Source organism: Acomys minous (assembly GCF_964271855.1).
Source record: "Acomys minous genome assembly, chromosome: 2".
NCBI classification, from domain to species: Eukaryota; Metazoa; Chordata; class Mammalia; order Rodentia; family Muridae; genus Acomys; species Acomys minous.
The window spans coordinates 123715739-123733909 of record NC_140484.1 but is presented as its reverse complement, the minus strand read 5'-3'; the positions used below and the strand labels follow the sequence as shown (position 1 = coordinate 123733909).

The following is an 18171-nucleotide window of genomic DNA, read 5'->3' as shown; positions in this document are numbered from 1 at the left end:
GGTGTGTAAAACCTACTGAATCCATTCAGTATTGCTTTTATGCTTTTATGTACTTGTTTCGGACTGACTACTTGGTATTAAATAACATCTATAATCTCTGAAAAAACTGGTTTTCCCTCTCTCAGTAGCCATTGATTGCCTATAGCTCTTCATCTAAGGATGTGATGAAGTCATATGGTGTCGGCGCCGCACCATCCAGCGGAAATAAGATGCTAACAACCAGACTTCTTCTCGAGATCTTTACTCAGGATTAAGCTCAGTGGGAATGGCCCCGAAGAAGGGAAGGGCCAAGCGTACGTACAACTCAAGGGCCAATCAGCTCATGCCAGGTGCCACCTCCTCATAGGTCCGTGTCAGAGCAGGACTGCTCGTCATCAGATCACCGGTTACCCTTGCACAGCCTTTTGCCATATAAGGACTTGTTTATCTTAGAGAGTGCTTGCCGTTGGGATGGCGGAAACCTGCGCCTTGTTAAGGCGCGGCACCTCGCAGCTCTCCACAATATGGATCTCATATACATTTAGTGTTAATTAGTGTAGTTATTTTGTAGATCCTAGTTCCTAGTGGAGAAACTATTGTTAAATTTTCCAAGAACTAATATAATTCTCAACTGTATTCTAAACACTTACTTTTATACACACAAATAAGTACATCTCTCACTTTCCACGGAGGAAGTTTCCTTTCATCACAGATAGAAGGTATTACAGAGACCCACAACTGGTCAAAATGCAGAGGATAAAGGACCATAAGGTTACCAGCCCCAGTTAGTACATATTCAATACATCAATACTTAAGGCACAGGGAACATCAAAGAGATGGAGGAAGAAAAGATATGAAGATCCAGAAAACCATGACACTTATTTTTAAAAAGTGCCTTAGAGGTCAAAATTTATATTCTAAAGAGCATGAGTCCAAAGCGGACAGCCATACTCCATTGTGCCTCAGAGAAAAGCAGTGGCATCACTAAGATCTTTCCTGGACACAAATTTAGTAAATTATAATGTCTTAAATACTTTAAATGACACTGTACATGTGAAATGATTTCTTTTCCAAGAGAAGTAAAACATCTTACAAATGTTTGTCTCATCACCAGCAACTTAAATCCGCAACACCAAAACAGAGATCCCCAGAATGAAACCCATTACTGTTCAAATATGACACATATTCAGTGTCAGACCAGCCAAGATGCAGGCCAGACCAAAGCTAGATATTACGTTCTACAGTTTCTTCTACTTGAACCCCTCTGGGAAATGGCATCTCTAGGAAACAGGAAGCATCCTATGCACTAAGTGCGGCAACAAAGATAACAACACTTACACATGTTGTTTCTCCAGCTTCATTCTCAAAATACTGGTTTTCTTTATTTTGCTCAATGTATGAAGCATTTTCCTTTGGTCCACTGCAACCTGTAAGCTTTAAAAAAAAAAAAGTTTAAAAATCAATACATATTTTCTGCAATGCAAATTAAATGTTTTTTCAAGTTTTTAATCACACACACATCTTAGACTGGAATTAACGTTATTAGCTGTCACTCATGTCAGTTTCAGAATATGGATGTACCACTTAACCCATATTTTATTTTGCTTCAGAGCAGAAAACACAAAATGGGACACATCCAAGTTTTTACATTTTAAAGCATTCCCACCAGGGAATGTTGAAATCGGACTGTTCCAAAGTGATGACCTGTTAAAAACTGAGCATGGTTAACAAGTAGATGAAGACAGGAGAGTAGATTCCATCTTGTCTGTTTTCAAGCATTTTGGCTCTGATTTTTGTAGCTCTTTTAAAGGAACTTTAATTCCATAATGTCGCTTATCTGGTTACACTACAGTTGACACTGTCAGGACTTCATAAGATGTACTAATACAGTAGATGTTCTCCTACGATAGTTTTTAAAAATTAGCATGCAAATTGATACCTTTCTCATGGAATTTCATGCATACCTACATACCACAACCAATCAGGATCTTAACTCCAGTGACTCTCATCACTTCATGGGCACATGGAGATGAGACATATAATCATACTGGTAGTCCCAAATTATTTTATAGTCCATCGTCTGAAGAGGGGCGCCTTTACCTACTTTCTTGTAGATTGCTTGACACTCTATGCATAAGAGTTTAATGGCAACGATAATTCTAGGGATGAATCACAAACACTAGAGACAGTGTTTTTCATCAAAGCACCATCCTGACACTAAAAAAATGAATGCAAATTGTTCTTGCCTATAGCTGCAGAGCTGCCTTGTCCTCTCAACCTCGCCATCCATCCCTCTCTTTTTTGCTGACTTCATATTTAAGAATGGCAAAGGTTAAAACCAAAATGAAAGGAGCAGGCCAGATGGCTTAAAAGGTAAAAGTGCTCATGGCCACGCCTGACATCCTGAGATCCAACCTTGGGTTGGACATGGTAGAAGTAGAGAACTGGCTTCCATAATACTTTGACTTTCCTGTGCGTAGAGTGTCAAGCATGTGTGCATTACACACATACACTTACACTAGACAAATAAGTAAACAAATAAATAAATAAATTTCTTGTTTTATTATCTGAGACTTCACCATGGGTATAGTGTATTTTTCTCAATTCTACTCCTCTAAAATCTCTCTCCCAACTCCTTCCTCGCCTCCTTAAACACTATTCATGCCCAATTTCACTTCAGTATAGTTTGTTTATTTTTAACCCACAGAGTCTGCTTCTACAAACTGAAATGTTAAGTAACTGAAGTGAGCCATGTTCAGTCACTTTCTTGAGTAAGGGGTAGCTCCTTAGCCAAAGAGAGGAAAGCACCTAGCCAGCAGCAGGTTTGGTCTCTCCTCCCTTCTACACATCTGCTGCAATAAAGAAACCCAAGTCCAGCATTTAGATCTTTGGAGATGCTGATCAAACTTGGATAGTCTTACTGTTATGTGAAATACTTGAATTTTCAAGTACTCACAATTGGAAGTAACGGTTTCAAGAGGTCACTGTTTCTGGCTGAGTCCCTGCACAAGGCCTGACAGAAAGCTGCCCCTGCTACACGAAGTATAATCAAGCAGAACTGTAACATGGGCAAATCTTCCATGAAAGCAGGAGACGCCCCAGCGGGGTAAAGCAGCTCACTGCACTGGAGTCAGACAAATAAAGAAGTTCTCTGTGATTTAGCCATATATAAAATTTTCAGATCACTGGCATGATGCTCGATCCTGACTCTGAGTCACTAGGTCTTTTCTGCTTGTCAGACCAGACCTTTTACTCAGCCTGTCAGAGAACTTTCCTGCTTTACAGGTGGAACGTTGATCACTAGAAACATAGTTAACAAAAGCGAAAGAGACTATTACATGAATTTTTGCTGAAATTTTGTTCCTTGACAGAAAGTTTACATTTTAAAACAGCATATGAACTAACACGAAAAATAACATCCCCTCAAAAATATACGATGGGCTACAGCTTGCTAGGGCATGTAGTCTGAGAACGATGTCTTAACCACTAAGTGTTGCCCTTTCTTTGCTGAATGCTGGACTAAGAGAGCCCATCAAAGACCTTCCTTCCCATCTTCACCATTGGCACTTACTGTAACCTCCATAGTCTTTACTTTTCTTCACTTCTGTTATGTCACCTCACTAACTACTTCTGTAAGAAACATCTCTCAGCTACTTTCAACTCGCTTTCTCAGGCTGCCCTCTTATGTAATTAGTTATTTACTTAATAAATTATACAATATTAATACAAATGTCCTTTACATTCTAAACAATGTTTGAGTCTGGACATATATTTGCCAATTTTAAACTGATTCATCATATTAAGAACCAAGAAAAAAATTCTATTTAAAAGGAAATATTTTTTAAACTTTTCTTTTTATTTTTAATTATGTGTATACGTGAAGGTGAGGTGGGGGTTATGTGGATTTGAGCAAGTGAGTACAGTACCCACAGGGGTCAGAAGAGGCCATCAGATTCCCTGGGGCTAGAGTTACAGGTGGCCTCTAGCTGCCTGAAGGGGATAATGAGAGGAGAACTGGGTCCTAACGCAAGAGCAGTACATCCTCCTAACCACTGAGCCATCTCTCCAGACAGAAACATCTCTCTCATTCATCTATTCATTCCCCCCCTCCTCTCTCTCTCTCTCTCTCTCTCTCTCTCTCTCTCTCTCTCTCTCTCCTTTAGGAAATAATGACTTCCCTGATTTAACTCTTTTGTAGATTCATTTTCTTCTTTATATTATTTTTACTCAACCGGGAATACTTAAGAAATGAATTCTAGCAACAATGAACATCAGGCACAAGATTTGTGTCCTTAAAAAGTAGCCAAAGCTATACAAGCTTCAAAATAAGTCCCACGAAGCACTGTGAAGCCAGGCCACTGCCCTGTGGTCCAGGACACTCCAATCTGTTAATATTTCTTCAACCATAAGTTCACAAGACATTAGCTTGACATCTCTCTCTCTCTCTCTCTCTCTCTCTCTCTCTCTCTCTCTCTCTCTCTCTCTCTCTGCCTTCCTCTTCAGACTAAGAAGCACTATCACTACAAAGATGTAGGTTGACGTCTTTTGATGAGGTTTAGAATAAGCTACCGAAAGATAACGCCCTGACAATTGAAGAAAGAACAAGAAATTGGGTCCTTTTCATCTCCCACTTCTTCTCTGGATCATGTTTATTCCAGAGGCACCTTCCCCGCCCCCGCCCCCGCCCCCGCTCCCGGAACATTTCATTTTGTGAGAGGTGCCAAGGAGAGCCACAGCAGGTCTGTTATATGCCCAGGCATCTATGGCCACCACATCATACCTCATTTCGCACTCACATTTGAGCCTGGCTTCTTTGTTAAATTTCACATAAAAAATGCATGTTTCCCTGTCACTTTGTATCTCCATTTTCTTATAACACAAAATGCATATTAAATAACTTGTTATGTTTTCTCACCTACTGATAACCATCTGCTGTTTTTTTGAGACAGGTACCATAGACTCAATATGTAGTCAAGAATGGCCTTGAACTCCTAATTGTCCTGCCTCCACCACCCTGGTCCTGGGTTACAGTCCAGGTTTTATGTGGGTCTGGGAATTGAACTAAAGCCATCTTGCATTCTAAGAAAGCACTCTACCATACAGAGCGTCATCTCCAGATTTCTAAGTTAGGCTTTCTATTGCTGTGAAAAAACATCACAATTTGAGGATGAAAAAAACTTATTGGGCTTACACATCCATATTGCTGTTCATCATCAAAGGACATCAGGACAGGAATTCGAACAGCAGGAACCCAGGGGCAGGAGCTGATGCAGTGGCCATGGAGTGATCCTGCTTACTGGTTCGTTCTTCACGGCTTGCTCAGCCTACTTCTTATAGAACCCAAGACCACAAGGTCAGGGATACCACCACCCACAAATGAGCTGGGCCCTCCCCATCCATCACTAAATGTCATACAGGTTTGCCTACAGCCAATCTTATGGAAGCATTTTCTTTTTTAAAAATTTTATTAATTTATTCAGATTACAACTCAATTGTTATCCCATCACTTGTATCCTCTCATTCCTCCCTCCCTCCTGCTTTCACCCTATTCCCTTCCCCTAGATCTATGACCCAGGGGGGGCCTCCTTCCCCACTATATGGTCATAGGCTATCAAGTCTCATCTTGCTATCCTGCTTATTCTTTTTATGAGTGCCACAAGGCCTCCCCATCAAGGGGAGGTGGTCAAATATGAAGCACCAGAGTTCATGTCAAAGTCAGTCTCTGCTCTCTACATAACTGTAGAGAATGTCCTGTCCATTGGCTAGATCACATTAGGGATTTGATGTTTACTATTGTATTGTCCTTGGTTAGTGCAATAGTTTGAACAGACCCCCCTGCGCCCTGATCCCCATCATGATGTTCTCCTTACAGGTTTCTAGGACCTTCTGGGTCCATCTATTTCCCTATCTCCTATATTTCTCTTACCTACAGTCTCAGTAGAATGTCCTCACATTTATCCCAATCTCAATGGTAAGTGAAGACTTTGGTGGGACATGACCCTTATGCTAGTGCCCAATTATAGTGAGTGTATACCATGGGAGTCTTTCTGCTTCTGGGTTAACTCACTCAGTATGACCATTTCTAGTTCCATCCATTTGTCCACAAATTTCAGGATTTTCTTGTTTTTAATAGCTGAGTAGTATTCCATGGTATAAATGTACCACAGTTTCTTTATCCATTCTTCTACTGAGGGACACTTAGGCTGTTCCCATGTTCTGGCTATTATGAATAAGGCCACTATGAACATGATTGAGCATATGCCCTTGTGTCCTGGAGCATCTTCTGGGTATATTCCAAGGAGTGGAATAGCTGGGTCTTGAGGAAGCCCTATTCCCAGTTTTCTGAGAAAGTGTCAGATAGATTTTCAAAGTGGCTGTACAAGTTTGCATTCCCACCAGCAATGAAGGAGTGTTCCTCTTTCTCCACATCCTCTCCAGCATGTGGTGTCACTTGAATTTTTTATTTTAGCCATTCTGATGGGTGTAAAATGGAATCTCAGAGTTGTTTTGATTTGTATTTCTCTGATGACTAAAGATGTTGAGCATTTCTTTAAGTGTTTCTCAGCCATTTGATATTCCTCTGCTGAGAATTCTCTGTTTAGTTTTGAGCCCCATTTCTCAATTGGGTTATTTGGTTTGGTGGTATTTAATTTCTTGAGTTCTTTATATATTTTGGATATTAGACCTTTGTCAGATGTAGGGTTGGCGAAGATCTTTTCCCAGTCTGTAGACTGTCACTTTGTTCTGTTGACAGTGTCTCCCGCCTTACATAAGCTTTTCACTCAGCCTCATGAGGTCCCATTTATTACAAGGCACATACCTAACATAATAAAGGCTATATACAGCAAGCCAATAGCCAATATCAAATTAAATAAAGAGATACTCAAGGAAATTCCTCTAAAATTGGGGACCAGACAAGGCTGCCCACTTTCTCCATGTCTCTTCAATATAGTTCTTGAAGTTCTAGCCAAAGCAATAAGACATCAAAAGGAGATCAAGGGGATCCAAATGGGAAAGGAGGAAGTCAAATTATCCCTATTTGCAGATGATATGATAGTGTACATAAATGACCCTCAAATTCCACCAGAGAACTCCTACAGCTGATAAACACCTTCAGCAAATTGGCTGGATACAAAATTAACTCTAAAAAGTCCATAGCCTTCCTATATACAAATGACAAGCTTGCAGAGGAAGAAATTAGGAAAACTACACCCTTCATGATAGCCACAAGCAATATAAAATATCCAGAAGTAACTCTAAGCAAGCAAGTGAAGGACTTGTTTGAAAAAAACTTTAAATCTCTGAAGAAAGAGATTGAACATGACATCAGAAGATGAAGGGATCTCCCTTGTTCGTAGATTGGGAAAATTAACATAGTAAAAATAGTCGGCTATCTTACCAAAAGCAATTTACAGATTCACCTCAATCCCTATCAAAATATCTACACAATATTTTAAAGACATTGAAAGATCAATTCTCAATTTCATATGAAAAAAACAAAAAACCCAGAATAGCAAAAACAATCCTATACAATAAAAGATCCTCCAGAGGAATCTCCATACTTGATCTCAAGCTGTACTATAGAGCAAAAGTAATTAAAACAGCATGGTACTGGCATAGCAATAGGCTAGTTGATCAATGGAATGAAATTGAAGACCCAGAAATGAATCCACACACATATAGTCACTTGATTTTTGACAAGGAAGTCAAATCTATTCATGGAAAAAAGGATAGCATCTTCAACAAATGGTGCTGGTCTAACTGGATGTCTACATGTAGAAAAATGCAATTGGATCCATATAGGTCACCATACACAAAACTCAAGTCCAAGTGGATTAAAGACTTTAACACAAAACCAGAGACACTTAATCAGTTAGAAGAAAAAGTGGGGAAGAGCCTGGAACACATTGGCACAGGAGATAACTTCCTGAACAGAACACCAACAGCCCAGGCCTTAAGGAAGCATGTTCTTGATTGAGGTTTCCTCCTCTCAGATAACTTCAGCCTGTGTCAAGTTGACCTAAAACCAGCTAAAATGCCAGCCAAATATGCCTTTTAGTCTAGGGGCCTTTGCTGTAAAACTAGTGATTAGTGAGGAATATACATTTTCTTATACTTTGTTTCAACAAGATGGTCCTGCTTAACAGATTCCCTTCAGCTTATAAACAACTTATGAATTCAAATTGATTATTTTTCTTTCATCCAAAAGTGATATCACTCTTTTACCCTCATCGTAAACTCCTTGATCTCTCCTTAAAGATGGTGGGGATTATCAAAACTAGGGGCAATCCGAGTTCAAGAAAATAGAGTAGAAGTAATCAAGAAAGGCTCTCAGCTTCTTCCCAGATTCAATAGATTCTGATTAAATTATATTGCATGCAAAGTGTCTAACAATATCTAGAGAAAAACACAAAAATTAAAGTAAGAAAAGTAATAAATATATGCAAAGTCATTCATACAAAAACAAATAGAAAGCAACAAGTATGCACTATAATCATTTATTAAACATGTATTTATGCCATGCTTTTAAGGAACTTAGAATGAAATGAACCAAGTACATAAACAGAACACAGTAAGTCAGTTTTGAAGTATTCAAATATTACCAGGTAGGTAGACAAGAACATTTATGCAGTATTGATGAATCACAAGTCAGGAGTTAGTTTTAAGACATGAAATAGTGAGATGGCTTGGCAGGTACCGGTACTTGACATCAAGCCTGACAACCTCAGTTCTAGATTCATACCTGCATGGCAGAAAGAGCAAGGAGACTCTTGTCATTGCATCTAGGTAGCTCATTTTGGAGGCCATATTTTAGTAACCATTGCACTAGTCTATGACATAGTATAGCCATATGGTAAAATGTTAAGGGTCTATTAAACTAGTTACTATATAGAAAATGATTTGTGGACATAAAACACCAGCCAGAACATGGAAACAGCCTAAATGTCTCTCAGTAGAAGAATGGATAAAGAAACTGTGGTACATTTATACTATGTAACAATACTCAGCTATTAAAAACAAGGAATTCCAGAAAATTGTGGACAAATGGATTGAACTAGAAATGATCTTCATGAGTGAGTTAACCCAGAAGCAGAAAGACTCAAATGGTATATACTCACTTATTTCTGGACACTAGGCCAAGGAGCATGTCCTATGAAATTTTTTACCTATCAGGAAAGTGGGATAGAGAAGAGGACATCCTATTGGGACCCTAGGTAAGAGAAGTATGGGAGAATGGTGAAATAGAAAGATCCAGAGGGTCCTATAAACCCACAAGAAGAACATTATGATGGGTGCATTTGGGTCCAGGGGTTCTGCTCAAACTATGGCACTAGCACCAGCCAAGGACAATACACGCAATAAATTTCGAACCCTTACCCAGATCTAGCCAATAGACAGGACAGTCTCCACAGGTGAGTGAAGAGTGGGGACTGACTTTTATATGAACTCGGGTGCCCCATATTTGACCATGTCCCCTTGATGGAGAGGCCTGGTGGCACTCAGAGGAAGGATAACAGGCTACCAAGAAGAGACTTGACACCCTGTGGAGAGCTGCGAGGTGCCGGGCCTTAACATGGCGCAGGTTTCTGCCATCCCGATGGCGAGCACTCTCTAAGATAAACAAGTCCTTATATGGCAAAAGGCTGTACAAGGGTAACTGGTGATCTGATGACGAGCAGTCCTGCTCTGACGTGGACCTATGAGGAGGTGGCACCTGGCATGAGTTGATTGGCCCTTGAGTTGTACTTAAGCTTGGCCCTTCCCTTCTTCGGGGCCATTCCCACTGAGCTAAATCCTGAGTAAAGATCTCGAGAAGAAGTCTGGTTCTTGGCGTCTTATTTCCGCTGGACGGTCCGGCGCCGACAACACCCTATGAGCATATACAGTGGGAAGAGGTCCCCTCCAAGTAACAGTAATAGGAAAAGGGAGTAGCAGGTAAGCAGGAGGGAAGGACAAATGGGAGGATACAAGGGATGGGATATGAATTGAGATGTAATATGAATGAATTAATAATAAAAAAGAAAAGAAAACGATTTGTGGACATAAAACACCAGCAAGTCTGTTTGAGGTGAAAAGTATATTATATAAATTATACATTAATTATGCAAAATATCTGATAAAAAAGAAAATACATACAAATAGAATCATCTCTGGGTGTCCCTGGGACATTACTTCTAGCCCATCTCCATAAATACCAAAATCCATGAATACACAAAAATGTCTCTCATACATAAAACACATAGTATTTTCAAGCAACCTAAAAACTATTTTCATTAACTTCAAACCATCTATGTATTTTTTATGTTGCTTTGTAAAATGTAAATGTTTAATATATTTATAAAATGTAAGTGTTTATACAGTACTGTCTATGGAATAATGACATTAAACAAAGCTTTCACGTATTCGGTAAACAAGTGATACCTGTGCATGCAGGTGTGGTGCTGCATGTGTATGTGGTACATGTGCTTGTCAGTATGAATGTGGATGTAGATGCACAAAGCTGCTGATCCATGAGTAGGGACTTGTGTGTGGTGGTGCAAGGTCCATGTACCATTTGAGACAGAGCCTATCACAGAACTTGTAGTTCATTGGTTCATAGGCTAGCTGGCCAATGAGCTCAGGGATCCCCACGACCACCATCCCTCTAGAGTTGGAGTTGCAGGCATGTGCATCCAGGTCCAGCATTTTACATGGGTTTTGGGGAATCCAGATTCAAGTCCCCATACTTGTACTAGGAGCACCCTTACCAGCTGAGATAGATCTACAGTCCCTAAATATGTAATTTTCAGAAAATATTTTCAATCTCTGATTGGTTTGCTGGACCCATGATGTAGAATCCCGAGATAAGGAAGATGAACTGTACTACACAAACAGATAAGATTGTAATTATTCCCTAGTGTTTTGATCCTGACAATTTCCTCTTTATGCCAAATATTATCATATTTTTTTCTATGGTGAATATTCTGGATGTATATTTATCAAGCAGTTCATAGTGTTACAGAATTTTTATTTGTTGAGACTTTCATACAACGTGTTTTGGTCAAATTCATCCCCCTCCCCCGACACTCAAAGACTGGCCACCTCCCTCCTCAACCTCCAAGTGCAGTTTGAGTTGGCCAACCACTCCAAGGCATGGGGTCTGCCCTGAGGTGTAACTATTAAATATTTTAAGTAGCCCTTGTACAGGGCCTGTTACAAAGCACACAAACATTAACGTTAAGGAAGATAACCAGAACCGCAAACTCTCCTCACTACTGCAGGCGAGCGGGGTATAGAACTGAACACGGTTCATCAGCTTCCTGTCAGAAACTCCCAAGGTTAAGTTAACAGCCGAATTTCTAAAAATTCAGCAAAAAAAAAAAAAAGTCCTAATCCTTGCAAGCTGCCCTCTGGTGTTACTTTCAGGATCTGATTTTTTTTTTTTTTTTTTTTTTTTTTTTTTTTTTAGACACAGTCTAAATTGTAGCTTCGAAAGAAGTTTGGAAACAAAGATCCAAAGATCTTTGAGGACCCATTAGCAGGAGATCTAATGGGGACCCATTAGCAGGAGATCCAGCACAGAGCCCGGAGCCTCAGCACAGCCACGCCCTCGAGACTGCCACCTACAGGCCGCTCCGTCACCTTACATCAGAGACTAATCAAGAGCAAGAGGTCTTGCCTAGCTTCCTAGAGTTTCACTGCAGAACCTAAAACAGCAGAATTCAGCTTCTCAGCTGCAGATAAAGAAACTAAAGCTTATTGAGGTCGAATTACTTACCCTAAAAGGCAAGAGCATTTCTAATTTGGTTTAATTCGATTCTAAAAACCATCTTCCTTCTGAAATGTAATTAAATAGATAATTCTTCAATTATTCAAGGAAACATTATTTGATAATGAATCTATGAAACACGATGTGAAAGTGTTATTCAATGATATAAAATTATTGAATATAATCCAAGAACTTTTATCTAGAACTACCCCCCCCTTTATCCCCAATAACGAAAAAGAATTTATCTCTTCTTTCATGCTTGTTTTTCTTATTACTTGAAATTATGTTTTTAAATTACCGTAACAGAGATTGTTCCTTCACGAATGTTCTCTGTGATCTTCCGTTTTGCTTAATCTTCTGTGACTTCCTCTCTGAAAGATTCGATGCTTTGACAGAGCAGGGGCCGAGTCACCTAATTGTAGTTCTGTTTAAATTTAATTTTTGTTTCTGTCTAGTCACTCCTTTCACTGTCAGTGCTGAATACAAGTGCATAGCAGTCACAGTGCTCACACATTAGCAAGAACCCTATGCCTGCATTCAAATGTCTTCCAGCATCCAAGCTAGTGTTCCTGCTTAAACACATTTTATGTAGGAATATACCTGCTTCTTCCATAAAGGAGGATTTTGTGGTGGGGTGACCAGTGCTGCCCTGCTGTAGATAAGCACAGTTCCCAAATATCCTATTAGCTTGATATGTTGAACAAAGTTGCCTCCCAGATATATAAAGCCTTAACTTGAACATCACAAGAGGTGGCTTCCAGGAAATGCCTCAGCCCTTTCATGTCCGCGTTTCTCGTTTTCAGCATCCAGGTCAGGTGATAGCACGGGATTCTGAGTTTGCACCTCTACCTCAACTCTGATGTGGAGAAGGGCTAGTGATGGAACAGATCTGTGTGCATCTAGTGAGCTCAAGATACCTGCAGCCTATTCCTGACTGTGCACAGCCAGTTTCCTAGGTGAAGGAATCAATGTCTATGTCTATAACATCCTGAGCAGACTTAGTGTGGGTACTCTGTGTTATCTCAATTCATCCCCCATGAACATCTTATAAGTGTTATTATTTTGAGAGCCTATTTTATTATGAGCTTCAGTGTAATAACTTGCACATGGTTGTGTAACTAAGACCTGACAGTGTCTGCAAACCGAAAGCAGCTCACACTCTTTACCTGGAATCATTGTCCTCATAATCTAAAGATTTTCAAGTGACCAAGTGAAGAGACAAAATACAATGACAATCATACTCTTTACTCAGCCTGGCACATATCAAACTCTAATAAATTACTAAAATAGAAATCGATCTCCAGTGGAACCACTTACTACATAATTTGTATTTAAGACACACAAGCTGTTTTTTTTTTAAAGCATTGGACAGCTTTAGCAGTGTACCACTTTTTGACAATTGCCTTCCTATGTGCAGTGTGTGTGTGTGTGTGTGTGTGTGTGTGTGTGTGTGTGTGTAAGAGAGGAAGGTGTGACTGTGGGAAGGCTGGCAAGCAAGAAGGAGATGGACATATCGACCTACAGGCACAGCAGGCATGCGTGAACACATATATGAAACTATTATCTTTTGCTTTAAATTACTCATTTTCAGTAACATATTTGACAACATATTCAGAAATTGGAGGAATAGGGAAATAGGAAGGTAGGAAGTCACAGTCATATTAAGGAAATTACTGGCAAAGTAAAAATCCCAATGATTAAAAGTAAAAAGAAAGCAAGCAAAACGGTCGGAAGACACAAAAGACACTTCAAAGCAAGTGCATCGAGTTGCCATGGCAACTAGAGGATGTGGGTTGAAATTTATATGACTCCATTGTTCCAGCAGAGAGGTTCTAAATGACACCCTAGTGGCCTTACAGAGTCATGCATCTTTCCCAGTGCTCTGGCTTGTTACTGAAGAGTTCTTTAGTCATCAAGAAGGAAAGGGATCACAGTGACACTGTCACTTCCAGTCTTCCTAGCCTCTCAAGTGAAAATATCTGCCACTTCACTGTAGAGAACAGAGCTCATTTATGGAGCCTGTCATGACCCAGCCTATCAGAATATCAGGACACTCATATGCACAGGTGGCAAGGAACAGCAAACAGTTGTCTCACTGCCCTCAGTCCAAGATTCAGCATTCCTAGAATCAGTTCTGAGCACTCTTGTGTTCTGAATTGCTATTTTCCTAATAGAACAGAAGTCTGCCCTGGTTACAAGGTAATTTATCTACTATCCTAAAATTCTGGATGGCCATTCAATGACATCATCAGTTATAATGGTTCAGTATTAATAACAAACATTTGAGCCGGGCATGGTGGCACATGCCTGTAATCCCAGCACTCTGGGAGGCAGATCTCTGTGACTTCAGGGCCAGACTGGTCTATAAAGTGAGTCCAAGACAGCCAAGGCTACACAGAGAGACCATTTCTCAAAAAGTAAATTAAACAAATAATAAATAAATAATGTCTATTGGAACCATTTTGCATTTATTAGTTCTTGTAATAATCAAAACCAGGAAACTGGTCATTATCTGAAGTTGATAAACATGCTTTGATTACTATGTTATGGGAAACTGGGGCTTAGGAAAGTGAAAAGATCCTCTCTCCACTATCCCTTTAAAAAGCCAAATTTGACCCCAGTTCTGACAACAAAGCCTCTGCCGAGAGGATCACTTTAGTCTATGAAATATCAGCTGTGATGAGGTCAATTCTCTAACACAAAACTCTCAGAGAGTCAAGATAACCCAATATAATGGGTTTTTACTGTTTTGTTGAAATGGACAGACGGAGTGATAAGAGACCGCTCCTTTTACACCTCCCTTATGAGGACGCTGCCCTAGGGCTAGCCTCTATATATCTCACCTAGAACACCCCCACTCCTTGCCCTCTCTCATTGACCACAATGGGAAGAAATGGATGAAGGGAAGTAAAGAAGATGCACTCAGCATCTTACATGCCGAGCATGGCAGTAGCCTTTGAATATTCACATATGCCCGCGTTACTTACTTTTCTTGTTACTATAATAACATACTAGAAAGCCTGAAGGTCCAGAGTCCCTTGTAGTGGGGAAGCCATGGCAGCAGGAGCTAGATTCAGCTAGGGACCTGAATCTGCAGTCAGGAAGCAGAGTGGAAACTGCTGGTGCTCAGCTCACTGTATGCTTTATATGTAGACCAGGATTCATCTGGTGGGATGGTATTTTTAGTATTAGGGTAGAACTTCCCACTTCAGTAACCTAATATAGAAAGTGCCTCACAGAGATACCCAGAAATTCATTTCCATGATGATTCTAAACCTTGTCAAATTGACAATAATGATTAGGAATGTTTATGTTTGCTCTCTTGGTCTACAGATGCTTATTTTCATCGGAAGGTAGTTATAAGTTATTATTTGTCTTATACAGAGAGAAAACTAGGTTGTACTCAGTGATGTCTCTCTTTTCCTTTATCCTTCTTTCACAGGTCAGGAGCTGGACAGAAAGAAAGGGGGATATAGAAATATAGAGGGAAGATAAAATAAAAGGTAGGTTATTGAATCTACTCCTTAACTCAAGGCCTTAACTGTTCCTCAAAAAGAAGGCTATATTTATTCCACTGGTATATAATTTTGTATATTGATATAAATCATGGTCATGTCAAATACTAGTCTAATTTTATCACAAGAATATTTATCCTAGGTCTAACAGATAGATATGATTCTATAGATATAAAAGGTAAAATAGTTAAATAAGGTCTTCAAAATCCTCAGAGACCTACAGAATATGGCATTTAAAGATGTTTTTATTATTCTAAAGATTCTTTGACAGCCTGACAAGTTAACTTCTGGCAACACCCAGCCTATCTCAAAGAAGATGATCAACATCAACGAACCTCTTTCTGGACTTGGCTTCAAATGTGGCAAACCAGCCAAGGGGCAAAATATCCTCATTTCTGCTACAGATAGAATTCTGCCTAAAAATGGGTAAGCTTAGATGCAGGCAGAGTCAATGGCCAAACTCTGCCAAGACAGGGTAAGTCCTTAATAGTTCCTGCCTCACAAATATGTCTGACAGAGATATTGGTCTATAAGGCCAAAGATGATGCTCCAATGTTATAGAGAGTGTTGGGTGACTGTTCAAACAGTAAACCGTCTCAGTCATTTTTTCATTTTGGAAGCTGCTAAGCGGCATTTCCGGGTCACTCAGGTATTTAAGTTTTATTCCTTCTCAATTGTCTGATGGGGTTAAAGACCAGATAGTTTAGTCCTACAATCAAGCTTAGTTGGTTAGGGCATAAGATATTTTTAAATCAAGATAGATGGTTTAAGTTAATAGAGATGAGATATGATAGATATTGGTTTTCATTCAGAAATTTAGACCCAACAAAATAGAGAAGATGTTTACTTCAAGTTTGACAAATACAAACAGCCAAATTACTATGAATGTAACATTTATGTAACTCATGATTGTCTCATGGTTCTTCCTGCTGTATGTAGTTTATTTTATTCATGTATAATAATATAAACATATATGTTAAAAAAGAAACATAAGAAGTAAAATTAAATATATAAGATTAACTATCTTAATAATGTATATAGAATATATATATACATATATATATATATATATATATATATATCCTACTGAAAAATCTGTGTGTTATTTTCATACCTATTTTCAACATCTGTTCAATCAAAAATTAGTAGATAAATAATTCCCATGTGTTGCACAGTCAGTCATTATTAGCATTTCAACAAGTGTTGTAGCCATAGGACTTGTACATACAAAGTCTTGTAGCCTTTTCCCCTTTCCCTTGGCATGTTCTTGAACAAAGCTTCAATACTAATTAAAAGTGATACAATTTACTGATAGGAAAGTACCACCAAGAAAAACCAAAACAGAGGAAACAGTAAGAATTAACTGAATAAACAGAAACAATTTCATCTTTACCCTTATATTGCCCCATTATCTAATTCTCATATTCAAGGGGAATCTGGTAAGAGATTCCTCTATCCCTTTCTTTAGGAACAGGTAAGCACAGAGTGGGTAATTTTTAGCCTAGTCTTCCCCTTATTGTAATAAATAAGCACCAGTTTTCTGGAAAAATCAACACTGTTAATAAGAAAAACAGTAATGATAGTTTTTATTGTATTTCCTGACATCCCCAAGATGATTCATGGTTAGGTCATGCTTAGAGGTGCATCTACAGTGCACACCTCCCATTTCCCTTATTTGGTGCAGTAAAGGTTGGTTCCTTCCTTCTGAATGGAATTAGATCATCAGTAGGTGCCTTATATATCACATAGATGTTACATTATCAAGGCATAAGTCAATGCACATAATTAAATTTTTAATATAAATTTGAGTTCTAATTTAGGCTACTATTTTCTTTATTACACTTTTGTAACATAAGCTTCTTTGGAGAAAAATAAAAGCAAATCACTAATTTCCAGTAGAACAAAATGTGAATAGAATAAATTTAACAACTATACCGCGTTATCATAGCAACCGAAGTTTTTTTAAAAAATGATGTGATAAAAAAAAATGACAACAGAGAACAAATGCATCAAGTTGTTATGGCAACTGGGAAACGTGGGTTGAAATTTATGTATCTAGAATCCAAGAGAATATTCTAAGCAACTAAAATAAACATTTGCTTATTAAAACCGTCCCCAAATAGTACTTATCTATACGCATTAAGGCATTTTCATTATTTTGTCTGCATTTTCTTTTATTTCCAATGGGTGGTTTTAAATTGAGAGCATTTGTATTTTCAGTCCAGCTCACTTTTTTGGCAACAGATACTTCATGACGCAATTTGGTTTGCAGAAAATGTTGCAAATGCCAATTTCAAAATAGGATCTTCAATCATATTTCAGTTTCTTATACTCCTATAATCACCTGTGAACAAAATGCCTATTTTTATCTGCCTTTTTTCTTCTTTCTTAATGAATCCAAGTCATTGTGATTTCTTTACTTCACATCAAGGTCTTCATCTAAAGCACAGTGTGGTCAGCTGAGTTCTGCCATAAATTTCTATATTTAGGGAGTTCTATGACACCTTCTTCGCATACACCTTTAGTAGCACAGGTTATTCTACACTGACTTTTCTACTGTCATCTGCAATTTTGTACATCATTTGCCCCATGTTTATGTAGACCTTCTCACTGTGAGAGCAGGAAAGATTAGAATTCTTTATAATTTCGTGTATGTTTTCTAATGTCACTCACACTGCCCTCCGTACTGTTCTATTTGTCTCCTTGGTACTTATTCTTTAAGATACATCTTATATGCTTTTTCAATAGCTTTTCGTACGTAAGCTGAATTTCCCTTAGCTTTGTCTTCAGAACACCTTCTTGGGCTTAGAGGTGAATTCCAATACCTTTACCAAGATCAGCATAGTTACGACCACAACGGCAGCTGGTGCTTGTTAAGAGTTACATGTGTATGTGTGCCTCTGCTAGGTACTCTTCAAATGTTATATC

At 38.8% G+C, this 18171-nt stretch overlaps 1 protein-coding gene across 8 annotated transcripts in view; it reads right to left on the bottom strand.

Annotated features, from left to right (window-relative positions):
* DLG2 (discs large MAGUK scaffold protein 2) overlaps positions 1 to 18171 on the bottom strand; it is a gene marked incomplete at its 3' end in the record, with an annotated part of 1901401 nt that overhangs the window by 1531069 nt on the left and 352161 nt on the right. For all 8 annotated transcript variants that reach the window (XM_084767719.1, XM_084767691.1, XM_084767717.1 and 5 more), the window contains exon 4: positions 1318 to 1413. In XM_084767719.1, the coding sequence (XP_084623845.1) occupies positions 1318 to 1413 (96 nt within the window). The remainder of the gene's footprint in view (positions 1 to 1317; positions 1414 to 18171) is intronic.